The sequence below is a fragment of the Vicugna pacos genome, chromosome 8 (genome assembly GCF_048564905.1).
Source record: "Vicugna pacos chromosome 8, VicPac4, whole genome shotgun sequence".
Taxonomy (NCBI): Eukaryota; Metazoa; Chordata; class Mammalia; order Artiodactyla; family Camelidae; genus Vicugna; species Vicugna pacos.
The window spans coordinates 27,750,101-27,763,783 of NC_132994.1; the positions used below are offsets into that span (position 1 = coordinate 27,750,101).

The 13,683-nt window shown below is 40.4% G+C and overlaps 1 protein-coding gene across 1 annotated transcript in view; it reads right to left on the minus strand.

Moving 5' to 3' along the window:
• The window catches only part of SIM1 (SIM bHLH transcription factor 1), a 64,948-nt gene that overhangs the window by 34,070 nt on the left and 17,195 nt on the right, over nucleotides 1-13,683 (minus strand). The window contains exon 9 of the mRNA XM_006200253.4: nucleotides 13,409-13,556. Coding sequence (XP_006200315.1) covers nucleotides 13,409-13,556 — 148 coding nt within the window. The remainder of the gene's footprint in view (nucleotides 1-13,408; nucleotides 13,557-13,683) is intronic.

Consider the following 13,683-nt stretch of genomic DNA (forward strand, 5'->3'; position numbering starts at 1 on the left):
TATTATTATTATTATTATTATTATATTGCCTGGTAGATAAGTTGTGTTTAAACAAAATAAGTTCTTAATTGTTAGAGATTTTGGATTGCTCACTAAAATGCCAAATTTTTCATTGTTGCCATATTTGGAGTCAGAGAGTTTGTATAACATTATACAGAATACATAGTTATCAATAGAACCCATTACCAAAGACAGGATAGGCAGCTGCCTGCTTTTATTTTTTGTAGGGCTTGAGTAGTTTCTTTGGCCCCCATAAAGATATCTCAAGAATGGGCTACTGGTTGATGTGTAAAATTTACCATTAGACATTTATTTATTTGGCTTTAGACAGATAGCTCATAAAGGATGAAAGGGTAAGCCTTATCTATCATCCTTCATTGATTTCGTTTATCAGCTCCTTTCCCTAGAGTTGTGATTCTCAAATTTCAGCAAGCATCAAAAGCACCTGAAGAGTTTATTAAAACACAGCTTGATGGGCTCCATTCTTTAGCGTTTCCCATTTATAGGTGTAGGATGGAGCCCATAATTTGCAATTTTAACAAAATCCTGGATGGCACTGATGCTACCAGTCAGGGGACCATACTTTGAGAACTGGAGCAGTAGTCATCCGGGATGAGAAAAACTAAAAGAATCAGTTGAAAGAAAGGGTACCACAGAGAAGATGGAAAACCACTGAGAAGGAAGGGACCATTCCAAAGATAAAATTCGCACTTTCCCCAGGGCCTGTCCTGACTGCGTGTGTATCACCAAACTACTCCCTTCCCCACCAGTGACTGTTTGCCTCCTTTCACTTTCCTCTTGGGCACTTCCTGTTCCTGCAGACCCTGTAGCACTAGAGAGCTGGAGGGCTTGGTCTTCAGGCTACTTCTCTATTAACACACCCACCCTCTAGTGGTCTCACCCCCTCCGCTGGTTTTAAATTTAATATGCTGAAGCCCCCCAATCTCCAGCTCAGACCTCCCCACTCCAAGACACCACATCCAACTGCCTACCTGATGTGTCCACCCTGATGAATAATAGGCATCTCAAACTGAACAGGCCCACGCATAACCCTTCATTGCTGCCTTTCCTACAAATTGCTTCTTCCTGCCATTCACTCAAGTCACTCAGGCTGAAAACCTAGGTGCTATTCTTGACTCCTACTTTTTTCACAACTCACATCCAGTCCATCTGCAAACCCCATCGGTCTACCTTCAAAACAACCTGAATCTGATCCTTCACCACTACTTCCCTCTTTCAAGCCATGATCGTCCTTCATCTAGGCGATTACAATTATTTCCCAACTGATCTCTCTGCTTCTTCCCATCACCTTCTCCAAAGTCTATTCTCCACATTAGCCAGATGATCCTTCCATAGCTTAAATTATTTCATGCCATACCCTTGCTCAAAACTCTCCAATGGCTTCCCAAAGCTTTCAAGATCAACATATTCTGACTCTGCCTATTCTAGCATCATCTCCTCCTGCTCTTCTCCTCCCTTTCCCTGCTCCAGCCACAGTGACCTCCTCCTTTCATCAACTTATCAAGCTGGTTTCTACCTCAGGGCCTTTGCACTTGCTTCCCACTGCTGGAAATATTCTCCCTACAGGTCTCAGTATGGCTGCCTCCCTCCTTACATTTAATAGTCTTCAAAGAGGACTTCCTTTACCACTCCCATCTCTTTGTCCTACTTAATTTTTTCCCTTTTATTTCCTGGCATTATATGACATATTTATTTGTTTATAGGTATTATCTCTTCCCACTAAAACTTACACTCCATGAGGGTAGGTACCTTGACTGTCTTAGTCATACCAGAGTCCTACACAGAGCTTGGCATGTAGTAGACACTGGGGAAATATTTGCTGAGTGAATGCAAGAACCAACCCCAGTTTTCAGTAAAAAGGACTATGCTCTACAACATTTCTTACCATTCTCTTAATTATAACAACAGAAATTAAGCTGATTCTAATGATAGAAATTTGTTTATAATGAAGGTCCTATTGAGTCACCCAAGATGAGACACAAATAGAAAAGAGATTATGGTATAAAATGCCATGTAGCGTCTCTAAATATTTTCCCTTGGTTTACAATTAGCCCTCACAGTCAAATGCCACCCTGCACTTCGCTATTTCTTTAACTACTCTAATTGGAGGAATGAAATTGACACCCACTCTGCCCTCCCCTTTGTGGGCTTCATCCTTCCAACATTCCTGAGCTATAACCCTGCAGGAGCCCATTACCCAAATCCAGCACAACAAATACTCCACTTTGCCAGGGCTATAGTAAGATTTCAACAGCTAATAGAAATGCTGTGACTTCCAACGCTATTAGTCTCTTAACGGCTTATAAAAATTAAAACGAAAACACTTGTGTTGCAATTGGTTAGTTCTGGAAGGAAAAAAAATAGCTGCTCTTTTCCTGGCATATATTTGGACACCAATATCAATTAATGGAAGTGTTGAAAGAAGTAAATCTCGTGGGTGCTTACCTCCAGCCACCAGAACACATGACAGTCATCACAGGCGCAGAGAGTGAAATGAATGACTACAGAGCAGCAGCAGGCCATAAACCCCTAAAAATGCTCCGAACCCAGGATTCTATTTTTGTCATGGTTTTCAGTTGCAGGAAGAGAGAGCCAGCACATTCTCAGATTGCATTACCAGAGAATGTTGCTATTCTCAGAGAGATGTAAAAAGTGGCAAGGGACTTGGGTTTAAAAATACAAACACAGAGAGAATCCCACCTTAATGGGTACCATTATGACATCCATTTCAACATAATGAGGCTATTTCCACGGTCTGGCCAGCAGCCCATATTAGCATGGCTTTACTGGTGTGGATACAACAAATTCTGTTTGAACAAGAAATCCTCGGGAAAAAAAAAAGGGGGAGAGAGCCTTTCACAAGCTCTGTCTACTCAGCAATCAATCAAAGGAAAGATACCCTAGTAAAGACAGCAGCTCACATTTGAATCCTGGTAAAAATAATAATAAATGAAATAATGGTCTATGGGTGATGCTTATGGATTGCTGATTTGTGAACATGTTGTAACCACTGATACTTAAACTGGTGAAGGGGAGATGAGCTGAGGCCTGATGGGTGAGCATAACGGCTTGGCAGCTGACTAGTTCTGAGTACAGCCAGACTGAAGCAATGGAGACCTCACATTGAAATATCCATAGCCCTTTGCAAAATCTCTGCAAAACATCCTATTCCTGAGCAATAGGTGGAATCAAATGAAATTGCCAATTATGGACTGTTTTAATGCACAGAAACAGCAATTTCATATGGTTCACCCTGGTACAATATTACCAGCTTAAGGACAGCGCGTCAAAGAGGAAATCAGGTAGGCTCTGGAGTCTGGGCTCTGGATTGGCACACCCACTTATTAGCTGTATTGGCAAAGTCACTTGGGCTCTCTGAGCCTGTGACACAAAGTAGCCACCCCTCTAATGTGAGTCCTTCTTCTGCCCCAACCTTTCTAAGTACAGCAATAAACGGAACGCCTTCCCACTCCGCCTCCAGCTGGGAGCTGACAGTCATCATCCAGTCTGTCCAGGGCAAGGCAGCAGCAGGGCCAGGGGGTTACCCCTTACAAGAGAAAAGTTTAAAATACTATAAAAATCTAAAACAATTAGCAACATTTTCTAAAAATGTAATAAATTTGCAAAGACTATTTTGACTCTAGAGTGAGTCTTCAATTGAAAATTTGCGGAGATTCATAATCCTATTAGAGGTCAGTCCCAGGAAATATTCAAAAATCCCATTCAAAGCAGAACAAAGATCAACTCAACACCGTTCCAACAGGACAAAAATTAACTTGGACACAACTGCTCTCTCTGGCCGAGATAATGAGATACACAGGACCTGCCCTGGATAATGTCCTTGTGAGAATTAGAGTTGGACTTCTTGGCTTGCAGCCAGTTACTTTACTGCCAATCATGATCTCCCTGCACACACACACACACACACACACACACACACACACACACCCCCTCTCTCCAGGGACCCAGCTCCTCCCACTGCCTCCACTCCCTCCCCACCATCTAACCAGAGGGGAGTCTGACCACCCCTACAAGCTTATTCCCCGGGAGTGGCCCCAACACTCCCAGGGTAGTTTAGACCCTCTTCTTTCTAACTGTAGATGGAAGCACTTCTGTCCAGGAAGAAATCTCAGTCATTAGCAAGCCCGTGGGGAAATCAAGCCAGGCTACACCTGTGCTTATTTCTTCTTTTTCCTGCAGATACTGTCTTGTCCGTTTTGATGTCCCCAGAACCTGGCCCAGTGCCCGATGCATCATAGGTACTCAATAAATCTTTCATGAATGTTTAAAGACCTACCAGCACTAACCAGCTGAAGGAGTGTCTCACAGTCGTTTCCAGATGCATCAGAATATTTGGCGATTTCTCATTCTTGGGCAACCCTGGGCCTTCGTAAGACTTGTGCTTTCTCTCTTTCAGCTCAAAGACTTACAGACTTGTATTCTGTGTTTACCAGCAGGACAAAAATTCTTTTATTTAATTTCACTGAAATAATCACCCTGATAATTCCCATTTATTCCATGTTACTTTATGATCAGGCACAGTGCCAAAGAACCTCACACATTATCTCAATTAATGTTCACAACTCTATGAGGTAGATAGAATTATCACCTGAATTTTCAGATTAAAAGAAGTAGAGATGATGAAGCTAAGCAATTTGCCCACAGCCCCAGAGCTAGTCAGTGACAGCACTGAGATTTGAATAGGCAATAGACCCAGAGCCCAAGGCCTTAACTAGTATGCTGTGTTGCATAAAATGTCGTGATATCTCACTTCATAGTACATTTTTCAAATACCTTGTAATGCATCCCTATGGTTATAAGGGTTTGAAACACCTAAGTAATAAGCCTAGGGGAGATACTGCATCATATTCTAACAGCAGGATTGGGATGTCAAATGCAACACTGGGAGAACTCCTAGTCCTGCAAATCTGGAGTTCTCTGCACCTCCCTCACCTCCAATCTGCTGCTGTTTGTCATCCTAATGTATATCTCACATTTGCTATCTACAACTAATTGAAAAAATATAACCATTATAGATGTGGTACCACCATGTATTCATTGAATAAGATTTTACGTTCAACTCAAAATACTGACATCCCTTAAAATTTGAAAAACTGTGCTTAGATGCTAATATTTACATATTTATTACCAAAGTCAGATGAATGTGTTGAATGTGTTGAAGATACACCAGTACCAACTCAGGATAGGTAAGAGCCTTAGGGAAAATAGTTTCCAAGCCTGATAGAACATGCTCAGTTCCAAGGTAGAGACAGAAAGAAACTCAGCTTCGACGAGAAGCAGTGAGACAAGCACAGCTGAATTTGAAAAGTGATACAAACTGTGTCACAGGGACGCTTACTGAGAAAGAACAATAGGACCAATGTACAGAAGTCACTGCTTCATATCAAAAGACCCTGGCTCTGCTTCCAACCCTTAAAATTCTACTCCTTCCCTGATAGCTCCACCCTCACTCCAAGCTCCTCTGAATTCTGTGCCCTTAGCAACTAGTGCAAGTGTACCACAGCATTTCAAACTGGGCTGATCTGAGTTCTTAAATATTTCAATGAAGCGCTTTTACTTTGCCAACTGAACTGTAAACTACTCAAGAGATGCCAAGACTTCTGCTTCATGTATGCAGGCAATAAATCATTGCAATCTGCCATACTCTGTAAAATGCTGGTGATATGGCCATACCCATCCCTGTGGAGTCATGGGGAACATACAAAAGGCTCCGCTGAACACCATCAAGAGTGCTAGTGTTGCACGCCTTAGTCACTTTGAATCATCATTATTGACATTGGTAAAATTGACAAAATACTAGTTTGAACTAAATTAACCTTAGAAATTTGATGAAAGCTTAGTTTCTTAGAATACTCCTTTTCCCTGTAAAACACCATTCCACCATGTAGGGCACCTTCCACCTTGCCTGGCACAAATAAGGTACTCGGTAAATGATGGCTTACCTCCATCCAAGCAGAAATCTCAGCTCCCTCTAGAATTTACAATGACAGCAGTGAAAAACAGGGTGCACTTGACCAAACTATAGAAGCCACCACACAAAAAGAGCACAATGCTTGGAGGAATGTGTATGGAAGGCTGTGGAAGGGAAAAAAATAAACACTTAAATTTGTGGATTCGAGAATTTTGAAATCCAACTTAAAGAGGGGATTCTTCATCTCCTTCCAAAGTGTTTCAGTTGATGTCACATAATTGGCAAGAGCTAATACCAAGAGTTAAGATATTCTGAGCATCTGCTTTCTGCAAGGTACTGTGATATATATATACATACATACATACATACACACAGACATTGTCTCATTTAATCCTCCTCAGTCTTTAAAAAGTATACACAAATGTCTCCATTTCATGGATGGGAAAACAGAGGGTCAAAGGAGTAGAACTGTGCTCAAAGTCTCACAGCTATTATGCAGCGGAGCATATTCGAACCCGGGTCCATCTGGCACCAAAGCCCATGCCTTTTCCTTGCAGGTTGCTTTGAATAATACTTTGTGCTTTTATGAAAACAAAATCATGATCCTAGTGCAATATAACTTTCCAGAGTCAAAGTCACAGATGGTAAACAGATGGCCCGGACTCAGCCAGACCCCAAACATTGTCAATGCCCAACCAAAGCAAGTTCCCCTCTCATGGCCCTTAGCCCTGCCCTCACCACAGACCACCTCTCTCCCCTGCCAGTTCCCTGGACCTCAGGATGCCTGAGGCAGGGGAAAGGAGGTATGGAAGTGACTCCTTCAAACAAGGCAGGATGTTAAATTCCTCCATGCATAGGCACGCGGGTATTTTCAGGTTCCATCTAAACTCCAGCCAGTCCTTTCTGCATGATGCCTTAAACACAGACACCAGTACTTCAGCCCAAATGAATTTTCTATCACCACCTGCTCATCTGGAAAGATGTCACAAGCCAATGAGAACAGAAAACAGAGAGGAAAGCACTGGATAAAGGAAAAGAAGTAGCGGCCTTTTATTAAATTATCGAGATATGCATAACCCACCCCACCCACTAACCCACACACATCTTGTACCAAATATAACACTGTTTGCTGCATGACTACAATAAGTCAGAAAACAAACAAAAAATATTTCTCAGGAATTCCAGTAATGCCTCCTTTGAATTTGTCCATCTATTCACAATAATGTGGATGAATCCTTGCCCTCAAATGCAATGATCCATGTTTTTCCATGATATGACTCATCGATCAGAACCCTTTCCCTCCCCACAGCCAGAGAAGAGTGGTCAGGCTAGTCATTTAGAAAACACCAAGTGATCTCTACCGAGAAAGTAAAAGGGAGAGGGAGGTCCTGTGAGTCAGTGCCCTCCAGGTCAAGGCAACAAAAAAGAAGTGGAAGTCAAAGAAGTCTGCGAAGGGGAAGCAGCCAGGCAGCAGCAGTGCCAAAGGGCCAGAGGATGACACACTCACCCAGAGCATGCTGGGAAGCTTTCCATCCCCAGCCTCTCAGCAGTCCCAGGGGACAAGATTTTCTGTCATTCTCCTTCAAAAGCAGAAAAGGTCCAACCACACCCCACCCCCACCAATACACAAACACACACACACACACACACAAACACACACACCGCCTAGGATACAGCCTGCTGTCACAGGAGGTAATTAGGTGCCTCATCTGATTAAAAAAAAAGGGGGGGATGACTTGACTTGCCAATCCACCAACACTTGTTTCCACACTTGTTTAACAGGAACAAAATGTTAGATCTGATTGCAGAAATGAAATAATTAGTAATAGCAATATTGTATCTGTGTAACCTAAAGGCAAGCAATTCAGTAAAAAACTAAAATGTTGGCAAGCTACATTTTTTCTTAAAGACGAAAATGCCCTTGGTGAGGGGGAAGATACACTCTTAACTGAGTGTCACTGAGAAGGCAGCACTGCTAATTTAACCCCCTAAATTGTCCATATCTGTACAAACTGGTAAAGCAGCAACACAGAGGAAACGTGTTGACGTTGCACCATGAGATCAGGTGAAGGCCTAGCCAGAGCTGGGTGGGCTGAACACTGCACACCTTACTCAGTTAAATCCATTCCTCTCTCCCAGACAGTTTTTCCCCTGCAACCACCCCCGACCACCCCTCGTATACAGGGAACACAGGGAAGACAGTCAACACTCCAGGCTGCACCCCTGGCCTCGCCACTTCCTCGGCAGATCTGACCTCAGCTTCCTCACCTAGAACATGGGCAGTGTGATCCCCGCCCCAACCACTGTACAGCGGTGTCAACACAGCAGGTTGGTAATGAATGTGACAGCACTGAAATATGTATTCAGCAAGGGGGGGAAATGTTGAGTATCAATGATGAATTCAAAACTAAATACAGACCATTTTAATTTAAAAAATTACAAAAAGTGAAAAGCGTATGAAGGTTAAGATTATTTGAGTACTGGCATCATGTACTGTAGAACAGACTAAATCTCCCAGCTCTTTTCTTTAATAAAGTGTTTTGATAGTTATAAAATTACTATTAATTACTATTAGTTTTGGTTGTTATAAATTTCTATCTATACAAACGTGTCTTCAATTTGTTTCTATGATTATTCAGTTACATAAAAGATCAGTTGGGGCTGAAAAGGACAGTTGGGGCTTTGATGCTTAATGTTATCATCAGCATAATTAAACACAACTAAGGATCAAATCTAATTTATGGGTATATACTGGTGCATGATCATCATTTTTAAGGATCAAAAACATTAAATCTATGCAACAAGTGCTCCATAGATCTGAGGCACATGAGAGTAGATTATTTTATATTTTGGTGTAGTTTGCTTCATTTGACATTATTTGCAATATAAAAGGGTGGTTTTGCCAACCAGGAAAACAAAGTCCATTTTATAACTACACATATTATTGGTCAAGTTTTTAAAAAGCATTTTCTAAAATTTCCTCATAGTAATAACATCACTGGCCTTTAAATTAATTATACATTTTTAAGTTAATCACTCAAAGTAACTCAGCTCTACTAATGTACTTGAAAGCGCAAACTAATATAAGCATATTGTAATGTTTGCTGCTTTATAGTAAGGATATGTGAGGTGTCTATTCACAGACTATAGTAACACTTAAAAACCCTTTCTAATTGAGAGAACTACAATGGTTTTATGCAAAGAAGAACAAAAATTAAGGGGCCTGCAATAATTAAAATGTAGAGACTCCTTTTTTTTTCTTTTGCATGAAGGAAGTATGTCTCCTTTGATATTTGCCCTAACTTTTCTGCAAATTGCAAGGGTTATTCAGTAGATAGCAAGTGTAATACAGACCACAGATGTAAATTCTCTCTTTGTTCTGCCTTCTGTAACACTGAGATAGAAGTCGTAACACAGAAAATTACTTTCTTCTATATGTTCAGTGACTCACTCTAAAACAACATATGAGATTTTCCACTGAAACAGTGTTCTATCCTAAACTTCGGAAATAAGCAGAGATGGCTTCTTTACCAACAAAAAATGGCTGAAGATGTTAAATGTATCTGATTTCAAAACTACCAAAACACTCTCAAAATCTTCTCTTTTATTTTCCAGATAAAATATCAGAATTGTATTAGTGTACAATTCTCATTAGAAGTCTAGTTTAAAATACATGAACATTTACAACTATATCCTACAGAAGTCCCCTCACAAAATACTGTCTATCAATCAGCCTAAATGAGGTCACACATCAGCGAGTCCTTGATGAATTTCAGTGGTAGATTGTCTTTAATGGCATCAGTAAATAGATCTAATGTATATTTTTGCAACCTTCTACACAGTAGTTTTGAACACTTTAAATGTGCCATCATAAACGGTACAGTGGCTTTGTAGGAGAATGTTATTTAAGGATGATGTATCATGATGTCTGTAGCTTAGTTTAAAATGATTCAGTGGAGAAAAAATACACAAATAGACATACATATAGGAAGAGAGTGACATAAAGCAAATATGACATATAATAGATGATGTGTGTATGGATATTCATTGAACTACTATTTTGACTTTTCTGTATATTTGAAAGATTTATGTTTAAAGTATTTTAAATAGGATTTTTAGACCTTATTGGTTTATTCTTAAAAGTAGACTTTAAAAGTTTAATTTTTTAAAACATAAAGAGAACAAAGACCCTTCGTTTTTCTAGAAATTACTTTTTGTAGTTTATTGGGTGTTCCACACTTTCAATTTTCTTCACATTATGTACTAATGTTTTCCATCTGAACTGGCTACGAATAATTAATACTACTAATTAAACTCAAGGAAATACAAATTCAGGAAAATCAGGTTTTACACAGTATGTTCCTTTTCACTCTCCAGACGTTTCTGGGCTTTCCCCACATTCACTATTACTAGACACTAGCTCCATCTCTTCTTTTCCCGAAAATAATCAGGGAGCAGGGACCATCCTACTTAAAACTTATTTCAAAGCCTGTGGGTACTCAAAGTTTATAAGATTTTTTGTTTGTTTGTTTGTTTGTTTTTAAGCTTACAAGGTATGTGTTTTGTTTTGTTTTGTTTTGTTTTAAGCTTACAGGCTGGTCAGTTTTTTAGTTTGGGGTTTTTTGTTCTGTTTTGTTCTCTGGAGTTTCAATGAAGAGCTATATGAGCTTCAGGGAACTTCAAGGACTCACAGAAAAACTAAAGAGAATTTTTTAAATTTAATCTATGTTTTCTCTGTCTCTTCTCCAGATTTTCAGAACACTAACATTTTGTATGGTGGTCAGACAAAAGCCAGTAAAGGCACCACATGACTCTAAAATTCCTACATTCACTGTTGCAGCTGCTTATTAAGACAAAGTTACTGAATATTTCTATTCATCATTGCATTTGTTAGATAATAATGACTGATTTTTCTACACATATTTTAACTTCAGCCATAAATTTACCATCAGGAAATCAGAAAAAAATGAGTTTCCTATGACGCAGCTTCCATCAAAATGTCACACCTTCATTTAACCAATGCTTATATTAAATTCTCTTTACCTTCATGACATGGAAACCCCTTCAAAATGTATGCTATTAAAATGTCTAAATTTGGAAAACATCTGGTCTGTCAAATTATTTGAGGGGCTTGTGGTTTTAAGTATATTGTTTGAGATGCTATATTTGGAAAGAATTCACTTATCATTCTCAGGCTTCATAGAGAACTAGCCCTGAAAACAAATGTATGTGGTAGTTCACTGCTACCATAGAGAATCAATAGCCATCTATTTAATTTGCTAAGACAATGTAAATTAGTAACTTCCAGCCAGATGTGCGATATACACACCAAACAAACTGCAACCTGTTCATCATGAAAATCCTGTCAACACACCCAGAGCCGCTTGATGACATTCCATCTAAGGCAGTTTCACATTTGCTGCTATAAAAATTATCCTAAGAATTTTTATACAAAGAATTGGAGCTGAGACTCATAAAATCAATTTCAGCTTTTCCTCTTGTGTGCTTCTGTGTGTTTATTTCTATTTTCATTCAGAGGTATAAAACATTCAGGAAAATGTGTGCCATGCGATTTTTCCTTCTGTAAATCATTTATCCTCATTACATCTTTTTAATCTCATGTAAAGTTGGGAGCCTAATCTGCAGCTCTGAAGAAGTGTGTGAAGTGAAGAATGGCAGAGTCAACAGAAGGAAGAAAGTACACTTATCCACTGGAAAACAATACAGACTATTTCAAAATGACTCTGAACATAAATTAAGTTTACCCATTGGGAGGTCTAACTTGCATTCTGATAATTTATATGGGTCTGTGTGACTGTATACCCTGCTGTTTGATAAAAAATGATTACTAATCACAGGCACCCACCAAAGAACAGAGTGTATGTATAACGCTCGTGACATCTCAGACATACAAAGTACCTTCTTAAAGAATGTCCATTTCCTTTCTATGGTAAGCAGACATAATTTTTCACTCCTTAATACTTCTGCTTCACAAAGTGGCTTATTTTATGAATTATGTTTTGCCATTTTCTCTTACATTTATTTTAATAATATGAAAAACTGCATTCATAAAATAGATGGTTTTGTTTCATGGTACCCAAAACATTAGTATGTTTTCTGCTCTGTATTAAAATCCACAGCCTTCCTGCTATTATAAAAACCTAATAGTATTTGTTTTAACACCGTTTACTAAAATGAAAGAAATAAAAAATTCTTCTTAATAACTAGCTATTATTCTTGAGTACTGAATCCTCATTTAAACCAAATTCATTTTCCAAGCCTACTGAATTAAATTTTCTTATTAAACAGGGAGCAGAGTAAATAGTCTTATTGCCAAGCATAATATTTCCAACTACTACATTTTTAATTTGTTAATTTAAAGGAATGTGGAATGAATCTAGTCCTCGTGGCCTGTAGTATAGTCTGATTCCAAATAGCAGCCTTTAGCCAACTTCCTAATGTCAAAATATCATTTCTACTAAGTGCCTGGAGTGTCAATGCTTCCAAAGTAAATAACTGCTGATGTTCCCTAAAATCACAAGAATTTCAACCTCTACCAAGAAAAAGAAAAAAGAAAAATGCGCACACAAGGGTTTTTCATAAAGGCTTCAACCCTAAGCAATTCTACTTTCACAAACATTATACAGAACGTGCTTTCTTCACTAGCGGCACACCAGAACACATGATCAGCCTGCAGGGGCACACCAGCAACCAGAAACGATTACTGTTCCTAGGAAGAATAAGGCTCCAAAGCTGCGACGGGGGCCGCGCAACCAGCCCCGCCTGCAGGTGGCACTGCGCTGCTGGCTGCTCCGCTCGGCGGCGCAGCACAGCGCGCGGCGCCGGGCACCTGCCAAGACTGGCAGCGTTATCGCAGGTCCCTTTGCTTTCTGGAGGTTAAGGTTAGACCCTCCTGGTCACTTAAACCCTCTTTGTGGTTCAGGGAAAGAATCACTCTCTCAGAACTCTTAAGTTTGATTGGAGCCTCTGGTTAAAATTAAGAACTTCAAACCCAGATTTGAAAAAGTGAAACAGATGTCCTGTTTGTTAACCATAAACGTCTCCGTACGTGGGACCCTTTCTTCTCTCTCTCTCTCCCTCTCTCTCTCTCTCTCTCTCTCTCTCTCTCTCTCTCTCTCTCTCTCTCTTTCCCTGTCGCATTAAGTTTCATTTAATGCAGAGTTCACTTAAAAGGTTAAAAGAGAGAGAGCAGAAAGCAAGTACGGAGTATGGATAGAAAAACTTCTAAATCTTTCTCTGGAACATAAGGAAGGAAACCTCTTCGTAACGATGAAAGTGTTCCAGCTGCCACCTTCCAGCATAGCCAGTGCTCAGGGTCAAAACCGGCGCCTCCAAGTGGACCCCAGCCTGCCTAACTGACTGTGCCCACCAACTGCACCCTCGTGGAGACCAGAATCGCCTGGGTGGGAGAAGGGACCCCAGACTTGCACTCACGTGAGGACATAGTTGACGCTAACGATGCAGTGTGGCCTGGAGGAGCGGCTGTTGTGCACGATGGTCGCATAGCTCTGCACCCAAACCCAGCCGCCGTGCTTCGCCAGGAACCGGTAGTACTTGGTGGTCACCTGCCCTTTCACCAGCACTGGCGGAGAAACAGAAGGCAGCTGGTGGTGAAACAGCCAGCTCCTGAACTGGCCCAAAAGCAATCTCTGGCTGTGGGAATTCGGGTCCCACGAGAGCCCTAACAACTGCCCCCAAGCAGGAGGGAC